The sequence below is a fragment of the Notamacropus eugenii genome, chromosome 4 (assembly GCF_028372415.1).
Source record: "Notamacropus eugenii isolate mMacEug1 chromosome 4, mMacEug1.pri_v2, whole genome shotgun sequence".
NCBI lineage: Eukaryota > Metazoa > Chordata > Mammalia > Diprotodontia > Macropodidae > Notamacropus > Notamacropus eugenii.
The window spans coordinates 285,437,540-285,462,548 of NC_092875.1; the positions used below are offsets into that span (position 1 = coordinate 285,437,540).

Below are 25,009 nucleotides of genomic sequence, written 5' to 3' on the forward strand. Positions count from 1 at the left end.
TCATACTTGGAGAAGCAGACAGAAATTTTACCATTAAATTCAGATATATGCAAAAAACAGGTCTTCTCAAAATATTAAACTTAAAAAAAATTTCAGGTTGACAATAGTGAAAACGTTCCCAAAGTTTAAAATACCACTCAAATTGTGGTATCACTAAAATTCACTTGAAATTTTTTATATACCTGCAGAACATAAGGTTCTTGAGGGCAAGGGCCATTTTTCATTTTTTCATCCTCAATAACTAGCATAGTGACTTACATATAAGTAGGCCATTAATAATTTTTTTAAAAATGTTTTAAAGTTTAAATTTGAATACTTTAAAGAAATACTAATAATTTTGGTATCCAATGACTTACTATTATTTCCTTAAAAAAGTCACAAATCTCTGCATCTTCAGATTCATGCATTTTCACTTTCCTTGCCTTTGTCACTATCAAAACAAAATGTAATTTTAAAACACTATTAAATTGCTTCAGTCTTTTATTTGAGACAAAAATAATTTCTACCCCTTTTTCAATACATAACTTCCTTAACACATTTCCATGAAATTAAAACTTTAATTCTAAACATTTCCTATCAACTAGATTTCCTCAAATCTTAACAAGAGTGGAGTGATAAAAATCTTTGCTCTTAAAAATGCATTATAATAATTCCATTTTCAAATGCTAGATGTTCCTAAATATTTTTCATAATGTGCCATCCCCCAAAAATCTTTTGCTAGAATTTAATGCTTTGAAAAATGTTTATTTTCCAATATAAGCAGTTAGATTTTTTTTTTAATATTTGGCTTATTTTCCTTGATTTTAAAAAAGCTAACAGGCTAATTTAAATTGAATTGAGTGGAAGTTTAGGAAATGTATCTAATAAATCCAATTACCAGGCTTGAAGATTATCCATGAATGCTGCTTATTATTAATTAATTTTTGGACTTTCATGTGGAAGGAGCAGAACCAAAAGATTAAACTCACAAGCGATCAAATGTACAGAATATAAACATAGCAAGCAAAACAGTAAAATCATCATTACAACAAAGGCCTACAGTGAAGTTTAAGATTTTTCATGGAGTCTGATTATCACAGAAAACCCAACTGACAGAAAAAAGTTCATTCTAATATTTGTGGTCATCATGCAAACAAAAGACTAAGATACTATAGAACTACAAGCATTTAGTCACTGGCTTGTCAATAGCCACTATGACAAATATACTCTTTGCTAGTCTACTGTTTTAGCACTACAATGCCAAATAGAAAGAAAGTCAAGTGAATGAAAAAGTAAATCATTACATTAATCCAAGTACCGTTCTGGAAGATGAATTTCTTTTAAAAAGAAAAATTATATAGTTCATATACATATATATGTAAGATAGCTCATTGCTGTCAAATGAATATATGCATATTCATTTTATATCATACATATTTATTTTAATAGTATATATATTCATCATATAAACATATATAATGAATATGCATGATATATATATTAAATGAATATGCATATATTCATTTGACAGAAATAAGCCATCTATAAAATCAAGACTAATAAAAATATTTTTAACCCAAGAACACTGAGAAAAAACAATTATACTACAAGCTATTAGCAGTTATCCTTAGCTATTTCTGGCAACTGATATTGATCAGGCTGAAGAAATATATATTTGCATAATATTGATAATAGCTAAGTACTTTTTCCCTAACAATTTAGTGTGTATAAGCAATCTAAGGACTATTATCCCAATTTTATAGAAAAGAAACTGGAAACCCAGAAAGTAAGTGATGTCCCAAATCACAGAGCTGATGAATGAGAAACCAGAGTCTCAAACCCAAGTGTTCAGATACCAAATCAATTCCAACACCACACTAACAATAACAGGGGAACAGCATAGAAATTAAGTCAGTGGGCTTGTTGATGTACTCTGCCTACAGCTTTCCCTCTAGTTTCAATACTCAATCCCTTTCTTTTTCAAACACAAGAGCATGCACACACACACACACACTCCCTCTCTCTCTCTCTCTCTCTCTCTCTCACAGACACATGCACACACACACACATACATAATATCTGGGTAAAGAGAAGGTGGTACAGATAGTGCCCTGTGACTAAAGTAAAAATATGGAATTTCTTTTGTGACTGGTAAACTGTAATAGCAACATGACTTGGATAAGTATACAGTCACCTCACATTCAATACTTTACAATTATTACCAACAGCACTTTAGTCATGTTATAATTCACTATCATTGATGATCTAAGGTGAAGACACGGGAAAGTACTTTTTACCTTTCAGTTCTGGTAGCATAGCTAGACAGAGCTGGCCTTGGGAGTCAGGACCTCAGTTTGAATCCTACAACAAAAATACAATTATCTGGGTAACCCCTAAGCAAGTCACTTTTCTCTGAGCCTCAGTTTCCTCATCTATAAAATGAGGCAGTTCAACTCTATGACTTCCAAGTCTCCTTTCCAGCTCTAGGTCTATAATCCTGTGATTCTGAAAACTTTTTGCCATACTGAAGCCACAACAAAGAAGGATCAAAGGATACTAAAAACATAATGAATAAGTTTTAGTTAGTTCATACAGTTGAAAGGGAAGTATGACTTCATAATATTTGAGTGCAAGGTAAAGCCACCACTGAAAAGAAGATGGCAGCTCAAGAATGCCAACATCTAGTTCTTTCATACATAAAAATTTGAAATGAAGATTTTTTTTAAAACAGAAAAATAGACGTTTCTGGATTAGTTTCTCAATTAATCAACAACCATTTATCAACTCCTTACCACATGCACAGCAGTATGTTAAGTTCCAAGAATACAAAGGAAAACAAAAACTGTCATGTCTTCCAAGATGTTGATATTCTAATAGAGGAGACAAGTATTTTATCTACTAGGTGGCACAATGGATAAGGCACAAGCCTGGAGTCAGGAAGACTCTTCTTCAAATCTGGCCTCAGATACTTACTAGCTGTGTGACCCTGGGCAAGTCACTAAAACCTGTCTGCTTTAGTTCCTTATCTGTAAAATGAGCTGCAGAAGGAGGTGGCAAACCACTCCTGTATCTCTGCCAAGAAAACCCCAAAAGAGTCAGACATGGATGAAAACAACTTAACACATACAAGAAATAATGTATATGGAAGGTAATCTTACAAGGAAAAGCTCTGGCAGCTGGGAAACTAAGAAAAGGCCTCTTGCAAAAGAAGTCATCTGAGATGAGTCTAGAAGGAACCAAAGAATCTAAGTAGAAAGGAAGCAGAACATTCCAGACACAGGAAGGACAGGAGATTTAGCATCAAGTAGGACAGTACAGCTGGACCATACACTGTGAAGAAGGCGGTAAAGTTTAAGAAGAATGGAAAAGTAGAATGCAGGATAGCTGTTAAGAACTTTCAATGCCAAATAAAGGACTTTACATTTGATGCTGGAGATAACAAGAGGCCATGGAGATTGTTTAGAGAACCAAAAGAGATAGCACATGTAAAGACCTCTGCAAAATCTTAAAGAGCTTAACAAACAGAGAATCTAAGAGATGGAAGAAACCTCAGCAGCCACCTGGCCCAACTCATACACAAGAGAAATCCCAATCTAAGTGAGTCAACAAATGACTAGTAATCCTCTGCTTTAAAGATCACCAAGGATGAGGCAACTACCTCTCAAGGAAGGTCATTCCACGTTTGGAAAGCTCCTTTGTTAGGGAGTTTTTGTATTTTCTAGACGTTGCTCCTCCTCTGAACACTCTCCAGCCTATCGATGTACTTCTTAAAACTGTGGTACCAGAGCTGAATATTGAGTGCAGTCAAAGTACAGTAAAACTCTCACCTCCATACTTTTGTAAACTATCCTCTCTAAATGTAGTCCAAGATCAAATTAGCAACTGCCACATTATACTGCTAACTCATATCAAAGCTTAAGGTCCACTACCTTTAGTCAACTTTTTTTTTTCTGAATTCATGCCCAATCAGGCTTCCCTCATCTTACGCTAGCAAAAAGTTAATTATTTTTGTACCTAAGTGAAAGCCTTTGCACATTAATCCTAAAGAATTTCATCACCTTAGATCTGTTCCATTGCTCAAGCCTGTCTAAATCTGTTTTGGATACTGATTCCATCATTTACTGTCTCAGCTATCCCTCCCAGTTGATTTGTCTTGCAAATTCTATGAACATGCTATTTATGGTTTTATTCAAGTCACTGACAAAAATGGTGGTTGAGACAGAGCCAATCAACAGATTCTTGGGGTACTCCACTGGAGACCTCCTGTCATGGTGATATTGAAACATAACAACTACTTTGAATTTGGCCAATCAAGCATTTCTGAATGCATCTGATTGTATTTTCATCCAATCCAAATATTTCCATGTTCTTACCAGAAGAAGTTGTATTTTCATCCAATCCAAATATTTCCATGTTCTTACCAGGAGAAGTATGAGAAACTTTTATCAAAGCTTTGAAAAAATTTAGGTGAACTGAATCCTCAGCATTCCTCTCACCTTCTAGTTTAGTAATCCTGTTAAAATGGGAAATGAGATTAGCCTGCCATGACCCTTCTTCATGAACTCTGGCACTTTGTAATCACTGCTTCTTTTTCTAGGTTGGTAGATTCAGCAACCATCTTTTTAATGATTTGTTCTAGAATTTTAACAGGAATCAGTCAAACTAAATGGCCCATAGTTTGCAGATTTTGTCCTCTTCCCTTTTTTGAAAATCAGGACATTTATCATTCTTCAATCTTGAGGTACCTCTCTTGTTTCCATGGTCTTTTAAATATCGTTGACCGTGGCTCAGTAATCACAGCTGCCAGTTCGGGATCTAAGGATGTAGCTCATCTGGGTCTAGTGAAATGAATTCAAGAGGACAAATCGGGGTTTTTCTATTGCACTCTTACCATCTTGGGTAACAACTTCCAGCTAGTCATCTATGTTCTATCAGTTACCATATAAAAGTCATTCCTAATTAAGAAATGACAGACAGATGATCAGATAATTCATGATCTTTCCCTGATGGCCTGATCTCATGACAGGTGGGGGTATAATGTCCTCTTAGAAAATGGGTGCCCCCAGTTGATAAATGGTCAAAGCATATGAACAGACAATTTTCAGAGGAAGAAATTAAAGATATCTATAATCATATGAAAAAATGCTCTGAATCACTTTTGGTTAGAGAGATGCAAATCAAAACAACTCTGAGGTACCACATCATACCTATTAGATTGGCAACCATGACAGAACAGGAAAATGATAAATGTTGGAGAGGATGTGGGAGAGTTGGAACACTAATTCATTGTTGGTGGAGCTGTGAGCACATCCAGCCACTCTGGAGAGCGGTTTGGAACTATGCCCAAAGGGCTCAAAAATGTGCATAACCTTTGACCCAGCAATATCGCTTCTAGGACTGTGTCCCCAAGAGATCATAAAAATAGGAAAGGGTCCCACATGTACAAAAGTATTTACAGCAGCACTCTTTGTAGTGGCCAAAAACTGGAAATCAAGGGGATGCCCACCAATTGGGGAATGGCTGAATAAATTATGGTATATGAATATAATGGAATACTACTGTGCTATAAGAAATGATGAAGAGGAAGACTTCAGAGAAGCCTGGAAAGACTTATATGATCTGATGCTGAGCAAAAGGAGCAGAACCAAAGGAGACCTTTGTGCACAGCAATGACCACAGAGCGGGAGAGTTTTTTTCTGGTAGACTTTGAACTTCATTGCAATTCAGGGCCTTAAGAAAATTCCCAGTGGTCTTTTTAAGGCAAAATGCCTTCCACATCCAGAGAAAGAACTATGGAATTCAATCACAGAATGTATCAGATCATTTTCTTTTGTATTACTTTTTGGTTTGTTATATGATTTCTCCCATTCATTTTAATTCTACTACACAGCATGACTATAGTGAAAATGTGTTTGGTAGGTATGTATGTGTAGAACCTACATGGAATTGTATGCTGTCTTGGGGAAGGAGGGGAGTTGTGGGGGTAGGTAGGGGGAAAAAAAAAATCTAAGTTTTATGGTAGTGATTGTAGAACATTAAAAATAAATAAAATGAATATATTAAAAAAAAAAATAGGAGGCCCATCGCATAGCAGATAGGAGAAGGAAGAGGAATAGCCTAAGGAATCTAGGAATCCAGTCAAGAAATAGAAAACAACAGCATAAGAAGGGCCTTGGAGGTGTTATAGCCTGAGAGGGCCTCTGGAAGCTCTTAGAGCAGGTAGAAGAGAGTGGTCCAGGGAGACTCTAAAAGCTGGACTTGAAATATGACAGTGAAAGGCAAGAAAGAGGTGGACAAGGGAGGTGTCTGGACAAGTACTTCTGGGACAATACCATCTGGTAACCAAAGTCTTCCCCTTGCTCTAACTGGTAGGACATTTTAAAAAAGAATCAGGGTGCCCCTATTCCTCCAAGGTGAAGTCTACAACCAAAATCCCTAAAGATTATTTATTCCTTTCTAGGTGTCAAATTTTTACTAGGGTTTGGTCTTTTCATTAAGAATGCTAAAAATCAGGGCCAAAGGAGAAAACAGAATAATTGGGGGTAGGGATAAGATGAAGGGAAATATAGTCTTTCACAATATGACTATGATGGAGGTGTCTTTGCACAACCACACATGTATAACCTATATTGAATTGCTTGCCATCTCAACTGGGGTGGTGTAATGGTAATTTAAATGGGAAGATCTTTCCCATTCATTAATAGGCCCATGTGACCTGCCTGAGTCACATGGAGCCTGTGATGGGAGGAGTTTGCTGAATAGGTGGAACAGGAAGAGGCGGAGCCAGATCAGAGCTGAGAGGAAATTGGTCAAAGCCTAGTCAGAGCTAGTCAGGCAAGCAGACTGCTCGCTAGCATGAGTGAAAGAGTTTGTGATTTTGCTTAAGGGAAGTCTGTTTGTGATTTGTTTAATCCAGCTGCTTTGTGGAAAGCCTAGCAGGGGAAGGCTCGGGGATGGTGTTGTTCTCTGCATTGTTATTGTGTATAGATTTTTGTTACTATGACGGATTTGGCTTTCAGGTATCTGAATAAATGATTTGGCTTTGTCTTTCATGTGGAGAATCTGTTGTATTTCATGATTCAGAACTGCGCCAGAATATTTGTGGCCAACCTAGGCACTGTGAATATCCCACTGGCGCTACAGATGGGTGGGGAGAGAAGAAGCAAGAGCATCTGGAACTCAAAAGTTTTAAAAACAAATGTTAAAAAAAATTGTTTTGACATGCAACTGGGAAATAAGATATATAGGCAATGAGGTACAGAAATCTATCTTGCCCTTCAAGATTGTTGTGTTCATCCTTTGTTTTCCAAGAGGACCATGACACCAGAGAAATGATGACATGATTTGCACTTGATTTTGTTTTGAGTGAGGAAGGGCTGTGCAAGGTCACTAGCCTCACTTTTTCCTCCTGAACCATCAGGATCCAGTGACCAGATATTTATCAGGATGACTGGAGATGGGCCAGGATGCAATGACAGACCTTGGCCTTTTAGGCTAAAGTCTATTCAGGTACTCACTTAAAGTGAGGTAATGCCCATCCAGTGAAAAGGCCTTTTAGAGAAGTGATGGAGATGGCCCCTCAAATTAGAAAAGAATAAATAAATAAATGAATAAACAAACAAATAAATAAATAAATCAGTCAAGCTGGGAGGGGCCTCAGGACCCTTAGGGTTGTTGTTTCAAAGAGAAAGTTACTACTGACATTCACTCTAAGCTAGGAGGGTCTGAAAAAAGCCACTGGGCTCCCATTGTTATTCAATCTTTGGGCTTCACAGTGCACTGAGTATATGGGGAAAAAGGGAAAGGGAAAGAGAAAGGAAGGGAAAGGAAGGGAAAGGAAGGGAAAGGAAGGGAAAGGAAGGGAAAGGAAGGGAAGGGAAAGGAAAGGAAAGGAAAGGAAAGGAAAGGAAAGGAAAGGAAAGGAAAGGAAAGGAAAGGAAAGGAAAGGAAAGGAAAGGAAAGGAAAGGAAAAGGAAAGGAAAGGAAAGGAAAGGAAAGGAAAGGAAAGGAAAGGAAAGGAAAGGAAAGGAAAGGAAAGGAAAGGAAAGGAAAGGAAAGGAAGGGAAAGGAAAAGGAAGAAAAAGTCGGCCCTTCAAGAAAGGGGAAGGGGATAAGACATAGGGATGATAAAAAGGAGGGCAGAATGGGGGAAGGGGTAATCGCAGTATTTGCAGTCTTGGTATGGGGGGAGGGGAAAGATGGGGAGAAAATTTGGAACTCAAAATCTTGTGGAAATGAATGTTGAAAACTAAAAATAAATAAATTTAAATCTTAAAATGATAAAAAATTTACATATAATTGGGAAATATTTTAACAAAAATAAGTATTTTTTCATTTTAAAAGAAAAATAATTTTTAAAAAAGAATGCTAACAATCCTCTAGTGATCCGGACAGGGAGACAAAGGTTATTCCCCTTCCTCACTGCTCCCACTTAATAAAGAATGGCAAAGTTTACTCTGGTCAGAACTTGCTTTCAAGAAAGGTCTTCCTCAGCTCAGCCTGGCTCCAGATCCTATGCTGTGCTGAAGCCCAGGTGGCCATGAGCAGTTCAAGAACAAAAGTCTTCTCAAAAATCAATCAAATGGCCCTAAATCTCCTCTATGACCTCATCAAAAGTAGATGTCTATCAATCTCCCCAAAGGAGTCCTTGTGAAATCTATTAATTCTTGACAAAACTGTTCCATCACCTTGTGGTTCACTGCAGTAAGCAAAGACACAAATCAAAAATAAGACAGAAACTTTATAAACTGTAGAATTTGTGGATTTGTAGAGTCTGGGAAACCATTACATATACACCAAACACTGCTATTCTGATCTTTTGTTAGCTCCAAGAAAATATACAACGTAATTCATTATAGTAAACAGTCTTTTTACACTAAATAATGTCTCTCACATATGTACTATTTTTCAAATATATGGAGATGTTGTGATGAATAAGATACAAATTTAGAAGACTATAGAATTCATAACAGCTTTTGTCACCATTTATTTTCTCAATCAGTGAATACCAATAGTATAAGTACTACCATGAGAGAGATCTGTGAAATGTTTTTGTATTTAAAAAAAGTTTTACTACTCAAAAAGGCTGAAAGTTACTACTAGAAACTATACCATATTAAATACAATTTCATATAAAATCAGTTACTACTCTGCTCACATCAGTTAATTTAGAGACAATGTAGGTTTTTTTGTTTTTGTAATTCATTTATAGTAGAAATGAAAAAGCTGGATATCAGACCCTCTGCCAGGAATATAATCTAAAATTCCCAGGTCAATTAAAAATTAGACTTGACTTAAATCATTTCAAATGATTACACCTTTTCTACAAATAATTAAGCATAAATGAGAATTGCCTGTATATGTATTCAACTTCAAGGATTCAACTAAGACTTTACTTCAACTATATGTAAAAGTTTGGCCAGACAACTTATTTCTCTAATTTCAGCAAAACAAAACATAGTCTACTTACTTTTGTATTACATTTTGCAAGCTCAACATCATACCCAGTTCACCTTTCATCTTTTCTCTGTTAGCCCGGCATTCTGCCAAGTAGCGTAGAGCCTAAAACAGAAACAATCAATTAGGAAATAATCAATTCTCATTTCTAGATTATACAAATTAATTAACAGACTGTAAAAAGGTCTGCTTCCTTCATTTTACTTGGAACTTATTAACTATGAAGCTTTAATACTGCACTCAATACACAGATTGGTTGAGACACTTTAATTCAACAAGCATTTATTGGCAACTATTAAGTTCTAACATTTCCAGCTGAAAAGACAATTTAAAAAAAAAAATAAATCAGGTCATGGAAGAGCTCAAAAAGGATTTTGAAAATCAAGTAAGTGAGGTGGAGGAAAAATTGGGAAGGGAAATGAGAGCGATGCAAGAAAAGCATAAAAAGTGAGTCAAAAGCTTGCTAAAGGAGACCCAAAAAAATGCTTAAGAAAATAACACCTTTAAAAAGAGGCTAACTCAACTGGCAAAAGAGGTTCAAAAAGCCAATGAGGAGAAGAATGCTTTCAAAAGCAGAATTAGCCAAATGGAAAAGGAGGTTCAAAAGCTTACTGAAGAAAATAGTTCTTTAAAAATTAGAATGGAGCAGATAAAGTTAATGACTTTATGAGAAACCAAGAAATTACAAAACAAAACTGAAAGAATAAAAAAATAGAAGATAGTGTGAACTATCTCATTGGGAAAACAACTGACCTGGAAAATAGATCCAGGAGAGACAATTTAAAAATTATGGGACTACCTGAAAGCCATGATCAAAAAAAGGGCCTAGACATCATGTCTCATGAAATTATCAAGGAAAACTGCCCTGAGATTCTAGAACCAGAGGGCAAAATAAATATTGAAAGAATCCACTGATCACCTCCTGAAAGAGATCCAAAAAGAGAAACTCCTAGGAATATTGTAGCCAAACTCCAGAGTTCTCAAAGTCAAGGAGAAAATATTGCAAGCAGCTAGAAAGAAATTCAATGAAATAGAGGACTTTCAAGCTTTCTTGATGAAAAGACCAGAACAGAATAGAAAATTTGACTTTCAAACACAAGAATCAAGAGAAGCATGAAAAGCTAAACAGGAAAGAGAAATCAAAAAAGACTTTCTAAAGTTGAACTCTATTGTGGAAGAGACAAGAAAGGAGAACTAAAAGCACAAACGATGGGAAAGAGGATGGAGGGAAACACACAGATCATAATCATAACAGTGAATGTGAATGTGATGAACTCTCCCAGAAAATGGAGGCGGACAGCAGAATGGATTAAAAACCATAATCCAACAATATGTTGTTTACAAGAAACACATTTGAAACAGGGGGATACAAACAGTGTAAAGGTAAAAGGTTGGAGCAGAATATATTATGCTTCAGTTGATGTAAAAAAAGCAGGAGTACCAATTCTAATCTCAGACAAAACAAAAGCAGAAATAGATTTAATCAAAAGAGATAAGGAAGGAAACTATATCCTGCATAAACAATGAAGCAATATCATTGCAAAACATATATGCTCCAAGTGGTACAGCATCCAGATTCCTAGAGAAGTTAAGAGAGTTATACAGGAAGAAATAGACAGCAAAATGATACTAGTGGGGGACCTCAACTTCCCCATCTCTGAACTTGATAAATCTAACCTCAAAATAAACAAGAAAGAAGTTAAGGAGGTGAATAAAACTCTGGATAGGATAAATATGATAAATCTCTGGAGAAGACTGAATGGGGACAGAAAGGAATATACCTTTTTTGCAGCCATACATGGCACATATACAAAAACTGACCATGTACTAGGGTATAAAAACCTCACAATCCAGTGCAAGAAGGCAGAGATAGTCAATGCATCCTACTCAGACCTTACTGTTAAAATTATATGTAATAAAAGGCCATAGATAGACCAAAAATTAATTGGAAACTAAATAATCTAATCCTAAAGAATGAGTGGGTTAAAGAGCAAATCATAGAAACAATCAACAACTTCATTCAAGAGAATGACAATAATGAGACAACCTACCAAAACATATAGGATACTGCAAAAGCAGTTCTTAGAGGAAGTCTTACATCACTGAACGCCTACATGAATAAAATAGATACAGAAAAAGCTTTTGACAAAATACAACACCCATTTCTACTGAAAACATTGGACAGCATAGGAATAAATGGAACCTTCTATAAAATAATAATAAGCAATATCTACCTAAAACCATCAGCAAGTTAGATGCACTTCCAATAAGATCAGGAGTGACACAAGGATGTCCATTATCACCATTGTTATTCAATATGGTACTAGAAATGTTAGCTTTAGCAATAAGAGAAGAAAAAGAAACTGAAGAAATTAGAATAGGCAAAGAAGAAACTAAGTTATCACTCTTTGCAGATGATATGATGATATACTTAGAGAATCCCAGAGAATCTAGTAAAAAACTACTTGAAATAATAAACAACTTTGGCAAAGTCGCAGGTTACAAAGTAAACCCACATAAATCACCAGCATTTCTATATGTTAGAAACAAAGCCCAACAGCAAGAGATAGAAAGAGAAATCCCATCTAAAGGTACGGTAGACACTATGAGATATCTGGGAGTCTACCTGCCGAAACAAACACAGGGATTAAATGAACACAATTACAAAATACTTTTTTGCACAAATAAAGTCAGATCTAAGTAAGAGGAAAAACATCAGTTGATCATGGGTAGGCCGAGCTAACATAATATACCAGATAATTATTTTCTAGAGCTAGAAAAAATAATACCAAAATTCATCTGGAAGAACGAAAGGTCCAGAACATCAAGGGAGCTAATGAAAAGAAATTTTAGGGAAGGTGGCCTAGCCCTACCAGATCTCAAACTGTATTATAAAGCAACAACCATCAAAACCACTTGGTACTGGCAAAGAAATAGAGGACTAGATCAGTGGAATAGGTTAGGTCCTCAAAACATAGTAGTCAATGAATAGAGCAATCTACTGTTGGATAAACCCAAGGACCCCAGCTTCTAGGATAAGAACTCACTGTTTGACAAAAATTGATGGGAAAACTGGATAACAGTGTGGCAGAAGCTGAGCATAGACCAATGCCTGATACCATATGCAAGAATAAAGGTCAAATGGATACGTGATCTAGGTATAAAGATTGATACTGTAAACAAATTAGGGGAGCAAGGAATACTTGCTTGTATTTGTCAGATTTATAGAGAATTGAGAAATTTTTGACCAACAAGAGATAGAGAACATTATGAAGTGCTAAATGGACAATTTTGATTACATTAAATTGAAAAGGGTTTTGCATAAACAAACCCAATGCAACCAAGATGAGGAGGGAAGCAGAAATTTGAGAAAGAAGTTTTGCAACTATTGTCTGTGATAAAGGCCTCATTTCTAAAATATATAGAGAACTGAGTCAAATGTACAAGAATACAAGTCATTCCCCAATTGATAAAAGGTCAGAGGATATGAACAGGCAGTTTTCAGAGGAAGAAATTAAAGCTACCTATAGTCATATGAAAAAATGCTCTAAATCATTACTGATTAGAGAGATGCATATCAAAACAACTCTGAGGTGCCATATCACACCTATCAGACTGGCTAACACGGCAAATCAGGAAGATGATAAATGTTGGAGAAGATGTGGGAGAGCTGGAACACTAATTCATTGCTGGTGGAGCTGTGAGCTGATACAACCATTCTGGAGAGCAATTTGGAACTATGCCCAAAGGACCACAAAAATGTGCATACCCTTTTGACCCAGCAATATCACTTCAAGGACTGTATCCCAAATAGATCATAAAAATAGGAAAGGGTCCCACACGTACAAAAATATTTACAGCAGTTCTCTTTGTGGTAGCCAAGAACTGGGAATCAAGGGGATGCCTATCAACTGAGGAATGGCTGAACAAGTTGCGGTATATGAATGTAACGGAAGACTATTGTGCTATATAGAAATGATGAATAGGAAGTCTTCAGAGAGGCCTGGAAGGACTTACATGAACTGATGCTGAGTGAAAGGAGCAGAACCAGGAGAACTTCGTACACAGCAACAACCACAGTGTGCAAGAAATTCTTCTGGTATACTTAGTCCCTCACAGCAATGCAAGTACCTAAAAAATTTCCAATGGACCCTTGAGGCAAAACGCCTTCCACATCTACAGAAAGAACTATGGAATTGGATAACAGAATAAAGCAGATCATTTTCTCTTCTGTTATGTTTTGTTTTGTTTTCATGGTCTCTTCCATTCATTTTAATTCTTCTACACAACATAACTAAGATGAAACTGTATTTAATAAGAATGTATCTGAAGAACCTACATAAGATTGCACGCCGTCTCAAGGAGGGGGAAAAAATCTAAGATACATGGAAGTGGTTGTATAAAACTGAAAACAAATAAATTAAATAAAAAGAAGACCAAAGGTAAAAAGAGATTTTGCGATATGAGTACAGAGAAACCTAGAAGGGTATTTCATTTGAGATGCTGAAAGTTGTTATATGATGATGTCGTGCTAACATGCCAAGAAGGGAAGAGTAATCAAGTGCCCCTTCAGAACCTTAATGTTTTCAAAGGATATTAAAGAAGTTAAATCAGAAAAACAGAAGACCCAGGGATGAACTGGTACTGCTGTGAGAGTCAGAAAAGCAAAAAGAGATGGTAAAAGGACAAAAACACTAATGTAGGAAGTAGGAAGGAAGGATGGAACCTGCTATTTCTCTCATAATTGTGGTTTGTGAGATTATACAAACATGGAGAAAGGGATTGAGTGAAGGGGAGGAGTGAGGATATAAACCTCAATCTTATCTCAAATAAAGAAAAGAAAACACAAACACACAAATGCGTGCGTGTGCCCCCACACACACACACACAGAATTTTTACAGAAACATATCAATCTCACTGGAAATCAGAAAGACCCGGGGGAAGGTGGGAGAGAATTGGAATTTGAGGAGATGCACATCAACTGGGTGGTAGTATATGACTGTTTTGAAATATTATTATGCTATAAGAAACGATGATCAGGATGTCTTCAGAAACCTGGGAAGATTTATATGAACTGACACAGAATCAAGAGATCAATGTACACAATAACAGCAATAGTGCAATAAAGATCAACCGTGAAACACTTGGCTACTCTGATCAAGACAATGATCCATTTTGAAGGATTCATGATGAAAAATGCTCTCTACCTACTTCCAAAGAGAGAACTGATGAACTGAGTACAAAATGAAATGTAATTTTTTCACTTGATTTTTCTTGTCTTTTTTCTACAACATAGCTAATATAGTAATATGTTTTGCATGATTTCACAGGAAAAAAAAGAATAAACTTGCTATTTCTCTTTTATGTTTAACTGATTAAAAAATACTGGTTTTTCTACAAGCTCTGGGGGTCAAATGAGGGAACAAGCCTACAAACAAACATATATGTAAATAAATGAGCACGGAGGTTAAGATAAACATAGACATGAAAACTAAGCTAGAAAGGGTGGCACATGCCATAATCCCTGCTGCCTGGGAGAGTGAGGATGGTGTATAATAAACTGAAAAATCTGAACTACAGTAGAAGTAACAGTAGTAGTTTTTTAGTTATTTTCAGTTGTGTTCCTTTTGGGGGTTTTCCTGGCAAAGATTACTAGAAAGGCTTGCCATTTCCTTCTCCAGCTGATTTTACAGATGAGTAAACTGACAGAAACAGTGTTAAATGATTTGCCCAGGATCACATAGCTAATAAATGTCTGAGGCTGAATTTGAACTCAGGTCTTCCTGACAACAGGCTCAGCACTATATCAACTGTACCACCTAAGTGTCCCTGAACTACAGTGGTCTAACCTACTAATCCAGTGTCCAAACTAAGTCTGGCACTAAAATGACTGACCCACACATGGCACTAAAGAATGAACTTGCCCAAGTCGTAAATGGAGCAGGTCAAACACCCCATGCTAATTAGTAGTGCAATCCGGCCCATGATAAGTTGCTGCACTTCCAGCCTACTCAGAATAGTCAGACTTGGTCTCTCCCCTCAAATACCCCCCAAAATCTGCTGACTTAAAAAAAAGTTACACAGGAAAATTGAGCACTGTATAAAATTTCAGCTTCCACTGAAGATTTAAGCTATCAACTGAATATAAAATGAAAGGCAAATTAAATTCTTTTTAAGGCCCAGGTCAAATTTAACTTTCTTCTCTTCAAGTACAACCAACAAAATCTTACTAAATGCTTTCTCAGTCTTTCATAAAGTTGTCCTTAATCCCAGGTAACTCCCCTCCCCTCTTCAATGAGTTCAGAAAATGGCTTACAATTTTTCCCTCCTCCCCAGCTTCTGCTCTCATACAAGGGGGAATTCAACATACATACTGACTCATCCCCAAACACTACTAATTTCCTTAAAAACTTCCACTTTCCATGACCTATTCTTCCACCCCACTTCAGCCACACACAAAAATGGCCATGCTCTTGAGCTTTCCATCACTCACAAATGTACCAATTCCACATTCAAGAATTTCAAAATCTCCTTATCCTACCATAATCTACAGGCTTTCCACCTCTCCCTTCTGTCTTACCTGACCTGATCAGACTGTCTTCACCATGATCTCCAATCCCTTGACTTCTCAATTCTCTCACAGGCCCCTTGCACTAGCAACTCTCCTCTTTTTGAGGAGATCTCTTGATCCCTTGATGAACCAAATCAACTCTACAACTGAGTCCCTGACTATTGGGGGGAGAAGGGGGAGTTCAAGAGATAGTAAGGAGTCATGGATGACTACTAGGTTGTGACCTTGAGGGACTGGCAGGATTTTGTCCTCTGTCATAATAGGCAAGGTTGGAGGAAGGGAAGAGACAGGGTTGAGAGGGAAAGATGAGTTCCATTTTGGACATATTGAGTTTAAGATGTATACTGGAGATCCAATCCAAGTCATCTGAAGGACAAGTTGAAAATGCAAGATTGGAAGTCAACGAAGAGACTGGGGCAGGATAAGTAGAGAAGTACAGCAAAAGTTGTGTTATCTAATATTTACCAATGGAAAGGTTGAAAACTGAAAATTCTTATCTATTCTCAAGACAAATTAAACAATCTCACTAATCTTACAGCCTAGAAGCTCTACAGCTGAGTGTACCCTAGGATAGAAAATTCATTTTAATTAACAAACACTTCTTGTGCACTCGCTCTATTTAAAGAATTGTACCAGCTGCTGGGGCTGTGAGTGGAAGCAGTGTTACAACGAATACATAGTCTCTTTCCCTTTTAGAATGAGAAAAAATTACAAGTAGAATGACTTAAGAACAGTTATGAAACAACCTATCAACAAGTACACAGTAATATAAATTGAATAAACAAATTGAACATTGTAAATAAAGGCTAAGATAAAACATGTGCCATAAAGAAAAAGTTAAACTAATTTTACTGTACCTAGTATACAGTAAGTGGCAAGTTCTCTCAAAGTTATCATTATATATCCTCATAAGGTTTTACAGTTTTATAACAAAAATATTCTTACTTCTTCTATTTTGGTCCATCTCTTATCTTTCCTGACTTCTCTGCATCATTTAACATTACTGAGTAACTGCTGCTTATCCTAAACACTCTCTTCTCTTTGGTTTTCCATAAGTCTATTTTCTACTGGTTCTCTGACAAATCTGAGCAATCCTTTTTTGTCTCCATTGTTCAAACACCATCCTTGGCCTACTCACTGTATTATGGGCATAACTCAAGATTCTTCCCTGGGATAGAGCCAAGATAGCAAAAAAAAAAAAAAAAAAGGCAGAGATTTGCCTGAGGTCTCCCCAAAACCCTTCGGAACACCTTTAAATAATGCCCTTTAACAATTCTGGAGCAGCAGAACCCACAAAAAGACGGAATGAAATAATTTTCCAGCCAAAGACAACTTAGAAGATCAGCAAGAGTCAGAAAGAAATGCAAGTATGATGGAGCTATAGTCAAGATAACACAAGATTTAGCAGCTTCTACATTAAAAGATCAGAGGGCTTGGAATATGACATTCTAGAGGGCAAAGCTTCTAGGAAATCACCTACCCAGCGAAACTGAGTATAATCCTTCAGGGGAAAAAATGGATATTCAACGAAAAAGAGAACTTTCAAACATTCTTGATGAAAAGATCAGAGCTAAATAGAAAATATAACTTTCATATACAAGACTCAAGAGAAGCATAAAAAGATAAACAGAAAAGGGAAATCATAAGGGACTTAATAAGGTTAAACTGTTTACATTCCTACACAGGGAGATGATATGTGCAACATAACTTTCCCATTATTAGGGCAGTTAGAATGGCACAGATGTAAGTTAAATATGAAAGGATGATATCTAAAAAAGTAAAATAAAATTAAAAGATAAGAAAAAGGAATGCACTGAGAGAAGTTGGAAAGGAAAGGTCGAATGGGGTAAGAGGGGCAAGAAAAACCTTTCACAGCAGAGGGGAAGTGGTGGGGAATGCCTGAACCTTACTCTCATCGGAACTGGCTCACACTCACACATTCAACTGGGTACAGAAATCTATCTTATCCTACAGAAAAGTAGGAGGAAAAAGGGATGAGAGAAGGAGAGAGTGACAGAAGGGAGAATGGATTAGAGGAGGTAGTAGTCAGAAGCAAAACACTTTTGAGGAGGGAGAGGGTGAAAGGAGAGAACAGAAAGAATAAGCAGGGGGGGAAACAGGATGGAAGGAAATACAGTCAGCTATCATAACTGTGAAAAAAAATTTAAGCAAGTTTGTCTGCTAAAGACCTCATTTTTCAAATATATAGAGAACAGTCAAATTTGTAAAATTAAAAGCTATTCTCCAATTGATAAATAATCCAAAGATATGAACAGGCAGTTTTCCAATGTTTTTTATGAAAAAATGTTCTAAATCACTACTAATTTGAGAAATGCAAAATAAAACAATTCTGAGGTACTATCTCACACCTATCAGATTGGCTAACAGAACAGAAAAGGAAAATGACAAACAGTTGTTGGAAGGGATGTGAGAAAATTGAGATATTAATGCACCATTGGTAGAGTTGTGAACTGATTCAACCATAATGTAGAACAATTTGGAACTGTACCCAAAGGGTTATAAAATCAGGCATACACTTTGACTCAGTAATATCACTACTACTAGATATATATCCCAAAAGAGATAAAAAAAACAAAAAGAAAAAGGACCTATACGTACAAAAAAATTATACCAGTTTTTTCTGATGGCAAGAAATTGGAAATTAAGGGCATTCCCATCAACTTGGAAATGGCTGAACAAATTGTGGTATACAATAGTGATGGAATACTACTGTGCTATAAGGAAGATACTCTTAGAAAAACCTGGAAAGACTTGTATAAATTGAATCAAAGCAAAATGAGTAGAACCAAGAGAACACTGTACACAGGAACAGCAATACTGTAAAATGATCAATTGTGAATGACTTCGCTATTCTCATCAACACAATGACTCAAGACACCTCTGAAGGACTTATGATGAAAAATACAATCCATCCTCAGAGAAAGAACTGAGGGAGTCTGAATGCAGATTAAAGCATTTTTTTTTAACTTTATTTTTCTTGGAGTTTTTTTTTGGGGGGGGGGGGTCTATATTTTGCTTTACAACACGACTAATATGGAAATGTTTTGCATGACTACACATATATAACCTATATTAAATTGCTTGCCTTCTCAATGATGGAAGGGAGAGAATTTGAAACTCAAAATTTTAAAAACAAATATTAAAACTATTTTAATAATTTTAACTATCAAAAGTTATAAATTTTTTAATAATATTTAATAGTTAAAACTATTTTTACATGTAATTGAGAAAAGAAAAATATTAAATAATTTTTAATAAAAAAGAGTCTGCCTTGGGACTTCCCCATATATTAATTCCCGTCTCTATTGAGGGCATTACCATTCTTCTACTCATTATGTTGTCCCTAATTCCTCCATCTTCCTAAGCCTTCTTACCCAATCAACTGTCAACTATTGTTGATTCCATCTCCACAATATATCTAGCATCTATAATCGTCTTCCATTACATAGAAACCAACTCAGTTCAAGCCTTTATCTATCTGATAAGTTGTTAGAATAGCTTTCTAATTGGTTCCTCAGACTTTAGATTTTCCCCTCTCCAATTCAACTTCCACACAGCTACTGAATTGATATTCCTAAAAAACAGTTCTGAACATGTTATTCCACTGCTCAATGTCCCCCTATTGCCTGCAAGTCAACCTATGAACCTGTTTGAATCCTTTACAGTACGGCCCTAATCTGCCTTTCCAGATAAATCTGGAAATATACAGATACAGATAAATATGTATATTCACCCAGTTCTCCTCTGCTCAGATTTCCACCTCAAGTACTGTGTTTACCTTTTGATAACACATTTTGGGAAGGACTTACAGAATCCATGGCTTCCTTCTAAGCTCAACTTAGGTAACACCTCCAACATGAAGCCATTCTGATCCCCACCAACAAACTACTTTGTATATACTTTGAATTATAATGTCCATTTACATGCTCTTTTCTCCAATAGAAAGCAAACTCCTGCAGCATATGTACTGCTTTGTTTTTTCATCTTTGCATTATTAGCACCTGACAATATCTGACCACACATTTAGCATTTAATAAACGTTTACTAAATTTCATTGAAGAACAACGACGTGCTGGAAAGCATTCAGAGGAAGGCAACCATATAGTGCAGGAACTCAAATTTTACGCCATATGAATCAACATCAACTGAAGGAACTGAGTGTGTTTAGCAGAAACAGACAGTATCTTCAGGTAACTGAAGGGCTGGACACAAAAAAGATGAGTTAGAGATACTGTTCCTGGATCTAGAGAAAACTGGGAGCAACAGACAGACATCACAGAGAGGATGATTCAGGCTGATTTTAAGAAAAACTCCAGGATTCAAGATGCCAAAGCCGAACTGGCAGCCTAAAGGAAACCTCTCATTCACTGGAGGGCTCTGAGCCACATAAATGACTCTCAGCTGTAGGAATCAGACTGGAGCAGAGAGCCTCTGGGATTCTTTCTTTATACTACATAAGAATGACCTTAGCCCAGGTCAAATAGTGTCAAAGGCAAGTGGGCAAAGATCTGGTTTTGGATGAAAGCAGAATCAGGAAACTAGGGAAATAAATCAATAAAAAACCAAACTTCAGATCCAGAAAATAAACCTTTAAGAAGCAATTTGATTCACTCAGCAATTAGTGAGTTGCAGCTTCTTACCTGAGGGAATAGAGGCTTTTTAATGCAAAGCAAAGTTATATGTAACAAATAAAGGAAAAGTATTTCTTTCACAGTGCTTACATTTATCATAAACACTGGTAACAAAGTTCTATTATGCCCTATACCATATAAAAAAGATGGTGAAAACTGAAACTCAGCTTAATTCAACTCAACAAGCTTGAAGTGTGCTACAAAGTCAGGGCCTCTCTTATGGTAGTTGTACTCATACTTGAAAAATTCCTCCTTCCTATCTATCCCTTTCTCCTCTCAGAAACTGTGCAAAATACTCAAAGACAAGGCTATTGGTATCTGTGTTCCACACTAAAATGTGGTTAAAGTGAACTGGCATCTAGCAGTAATAAGAAACAAATTCAGAGACACAAAATTACAAAGAACCTACATATCAAAAGTGTTTCCAAAAATCTAGATAACTATGTTTTGCACATTAAAACTTAATTAGTACTGGAAAACTAAACTGAAAGATTAGAATGTTCAAATATAAAGTGCAATCACTCATATTCAGGATGAAATTAAATTAATAAAACATACTATCCTGACATAAAACCTTCCAAGTTGTATTGGTATGATTATATGAAAATCCACTCAACAAGCTAAATGTTTGGCCGGAGCAGTCAGGTTTATAATTTTGTATACATTCTATCCACAAGCAGAATGTACACTAGCTCTTCCAGACAGATCCACTTCTATATTTTCTCTGAGTGCCTGCTAATATCTGAGGCCTACCATTCTCGATTTTGGGAAAGGTGGAAAAGGAGATAACAGTAAAATGACATTCCATACCACCTGCTAAAAAACTATTGTTCTAACACTCTAGTATTAAAAAAAACTGTTAAAAGCTTGTAAACTTTACCACTGTTAAAAGTCTGAGTAAAAATGAAATCTAACAACCTAAACAGCTATGAAATCAAAAAGGTCAAAAAAACGGTTTTTTAATGTTTGAGTTAATTTTAAAATTGTCAACATATATTCTTCTTCTTTGGCTTCTACGGATCATATACTTTCTTGGTTCTCTCACTTCTCTGATTTCTCCTTCTCTTAGTGATTCCTCATGGTCCTCTTGCTTCTTCAACAAAAAAGATTAGTCTCCAAAGTTGTACTCTAGCTCTTAATTTCTCTCTATACTCTCTTCCTGGATTATTCCTTTCATTTTCATAATTTCAATTATCACCCTTTATAGATTAACTCTCAAATCCCTACCATCACTGAATCTCAACTCTAGTCCTTTATTTCCAATATCCATCAGGATAAACCATCAGCAGATCAAAATAAAAGCATCTAAAACCGAATTTGTTATCTTCCTCACTCCCACCTTCCCAGAAAAGTTTATTTTTATTAATGGCACCTGTTGTTTCCCAGTCACCAAAGCCATACACTAGAGGAGTTAGCCTTAACTCTTGCCCCTTCCTTACCACCACACATCTCAATCAGGTATTAATTCTGATTTCCATCTTCTGCACCTGGCCTTTTTGTTTTTTGCGCCCTCCCACAACAACCACTGAAGTTCTTGTTCTTTACAGAGTGTAATAATAGTTTCCTAATTGTCTTCCCAGTTCCAGTCTCGCTCTCTCTTCAATTCAGAATCTACACCACTTCAACCATCTATCGAAGTCCCTCCCTTCTTTCAAGGTCAAACTCAAATGCCAATTTCTCCATTAAGTCTTTCCTCCTCCCAAGTGAAAACGATATCTCCCTACTCAAATTTTCCCTAATACTTTTCCTAGCTCTATTCTTTGCACTTACTCTGTGTATATCAATTAATGTGAAAGATTTGTTATTTCTCTCATAGGACTCTAAAGGAAAAGCAGGGTCTGTGTCATATCCATCATTACATTCCTCAAGCCTAGCATTGTACCTTGGATATAGTGGGCATTTAAATAGTCATTTGTTGACCTGAAATGCCATTTTCATTGTTTTAAATAAAAACTTCTCTGTCCACTGTTATTTTATTCAACACTGATTAAGCATCTACTATATATAATGCATTGTGCTAAGCAGCACAATGAGACACAGTTCCTGACCAGAAGAACTTTATCATCTAATATTTGCCTAATAAAGTAGAATCTTCTCTTTTAATTTTCCCATAGGACTTTGAAAATTGTCAATATTAAATAAAAAAGAAAACAAGGAGAAAGAGCTGTTAAAAAGAAGGTATTCATAAATATTTATTAAAAGTATTTAGGCAAGTTTAGAATTATGACATACTTCTGTTCTGCTGCAAAGAACATTTAACTTTATATGACCTTGCTCTTAAGATTAAAGTATCAATCATTTTAAAAACTTGACCAAACCCTTATCTCTCTATAAAAAGCTACGACATTGCATGCTAATTTTAGTGTCTCGGTCTGCTGTTGCTCTTTTTTAAACATACCAAAGTCAAGGGCAATATGACTTCACTAGCAGGGACTTCATAATTTGTCTGACTTTTATCAAAGCTTGAAAAATTCACTTCAAGGGATTGTTTTCATGTTTCTATTTCAAGGTTATACCAGTAGAAGATCAAAATTTCTAAAGACTAAATACTTATTCCATGGTGAAGTATATACTTTTTGGTATTTCTTTTACAATGCTGAGAATCCAGTGCTACTCAGTTCCAATGGGATCTGAGAAGTACATCTTATCTTCCACACAAAACAAATTTTGGATCTTAAGTGGTGATGACATACAAAGAGAAGCCGGTAAAGCAAAACCCAAAGAGATGCCAAATCCTGATTTTACATTCAAGGTTCTTTCCAAAAATAACTCCCCTCCTCCTAAAGGTGCTTAGTGGAAAAGTCAACGGGAAGCGAATAAACAAAAGCAACAGCAGAAAAAAACAGCAAATGAATGTCCTATTTCAAAGAAAAGAAGTATTTAAACATGAATATGTAAAAATCTAATTTTGCTAAAAGATATACTTCTCTTTCTCTGGAATTCTTTCCTTTCCCCCTTTTTCTCTTCCTCCTGGCTTCTCTAGTTTCCTTCAAATATCAACTAAAATCCCAGTTTCTAAAACAATGACTTTCCAAAATACCCTTAATTCTAGAATCCCCTTTCTAGGATGGTCTCCAGTGTATCCTGCATTTGCCTTATTTGTACACAGTTGGCTGCAAGTTGTCTCCTCCATTAGATTGTGAGCTCCATGAGGGCAGGGACTGTTTTTGCCTCTCTTTTTATCTCTGGTGCTTAGCACAGTGCCTGAAGAATAATGAGTGCTAATAAATTCTCACTAATAAAAACTTAATATAGAAGATATTGATATCAAAAATGCATAGAACTTCAAAGTGTAGTAAAATGTTTTATTCATAAGAATCCACTGTAAAAAGGGCAGCAGTTTCATCCCCCAGGTATGGTCTCTTTAAACCACAATATACCATTTTCAAAGAATTGTATTTTATGCTCTAGCTGTGGAGTCTCTTGTCAACAAGGGCACTTCAAATTATCAACCAGAATAGCTTAGTATTACACTAATTTATACCTTCCTACTTATGACAAAAACAGACGAGTAATCTGTCAAAAATTAGTGTCTAAGCTTTAAATGTGGGCAGTAATTGAAGAAAAAAGTAAACTACTTCAAACACAAATAAAAGCACTGCAAAGACAATCATATCACTGCTTACAATGTGCTCTCTAGAGCACTTCTAACATGGAAATACAGTGCAAAACTAATATTAAATACAATAAAAAATAAAATAAGTAAAATTCAAACATAAGTACGTATTTATTTCATATTTTATTTTTTACTTTATTATTTTTTAAAATAATGAAATAACTCAAATAAAATAAAAAACTCAACAAAACAGATTTTAGGACTTAGGAGATTTTTTAATGTCATTTTAGATTGGGTTTTATTTGTCCAATTCTTTTTTTTTCTTTTTAATTTATTGGTAGGGAGGAAAGATGAACTGTGACTTCCTGGGTGTAGGGAACCCCATTTTTCCAAAGTTTTGTTGACTCTTTTTTTTTTTTAACAACACAATCATTTCTAGATATTTCCCTCAATGAGACTTCTCTTGTAATAAAGAAAAACAATTAAGCAAAACCAATAAACTCAATGTCACATTGTATATAAAACCAGTAGTTCTCAAAGCATGGTTCCCAGACCCTGTGGGTGGAAGAACACAACCAGGTCACCAAGGTCAAAATAATTTTCTTAATAATACTAAGGCATTTTGCTTTTAAGGAAAGAAAACTAAGGCCTTTTTCAGGCTCATTTTCTCAAGTGAACAATGGCATTTTCCTGAGGTTACATGATCTGTGGGTTAAGATTTAGTTGCAAGCATTAAGAGTGAATTAAAATCTCATTTACAGAATTCATACTTTAGACTCACAAGAGTACAAATC

General features: G+C 35.8%; 1 protein-coding gene across 3 annotated transcripts in view; it reads right to left on the reverse strand.

The window, feature by feature from the left end:
- ARMC1 (armadillo repeat containing 1) overlaps positions 1 to 25,009 on the reverse strand; it is an 85,672-nt gene that overhangs the window by 50,831 nt on the left and 9,832 nt on the right. For all 3 annotated transcript variants that reach the window (XM_072604691.1, XM_072604690.1, XM_072604689.1), the window contains one exon: positions 9,449 to 9,540. In XM_072604691.1, coding sequence (XP_072460792.1) covers positions 9,449 to 9,540 — 92 coding nt within the window. The remainder of the gene's footprint in view (positions 1 to 9,448; positions 9,541 to 25,009) is intronic.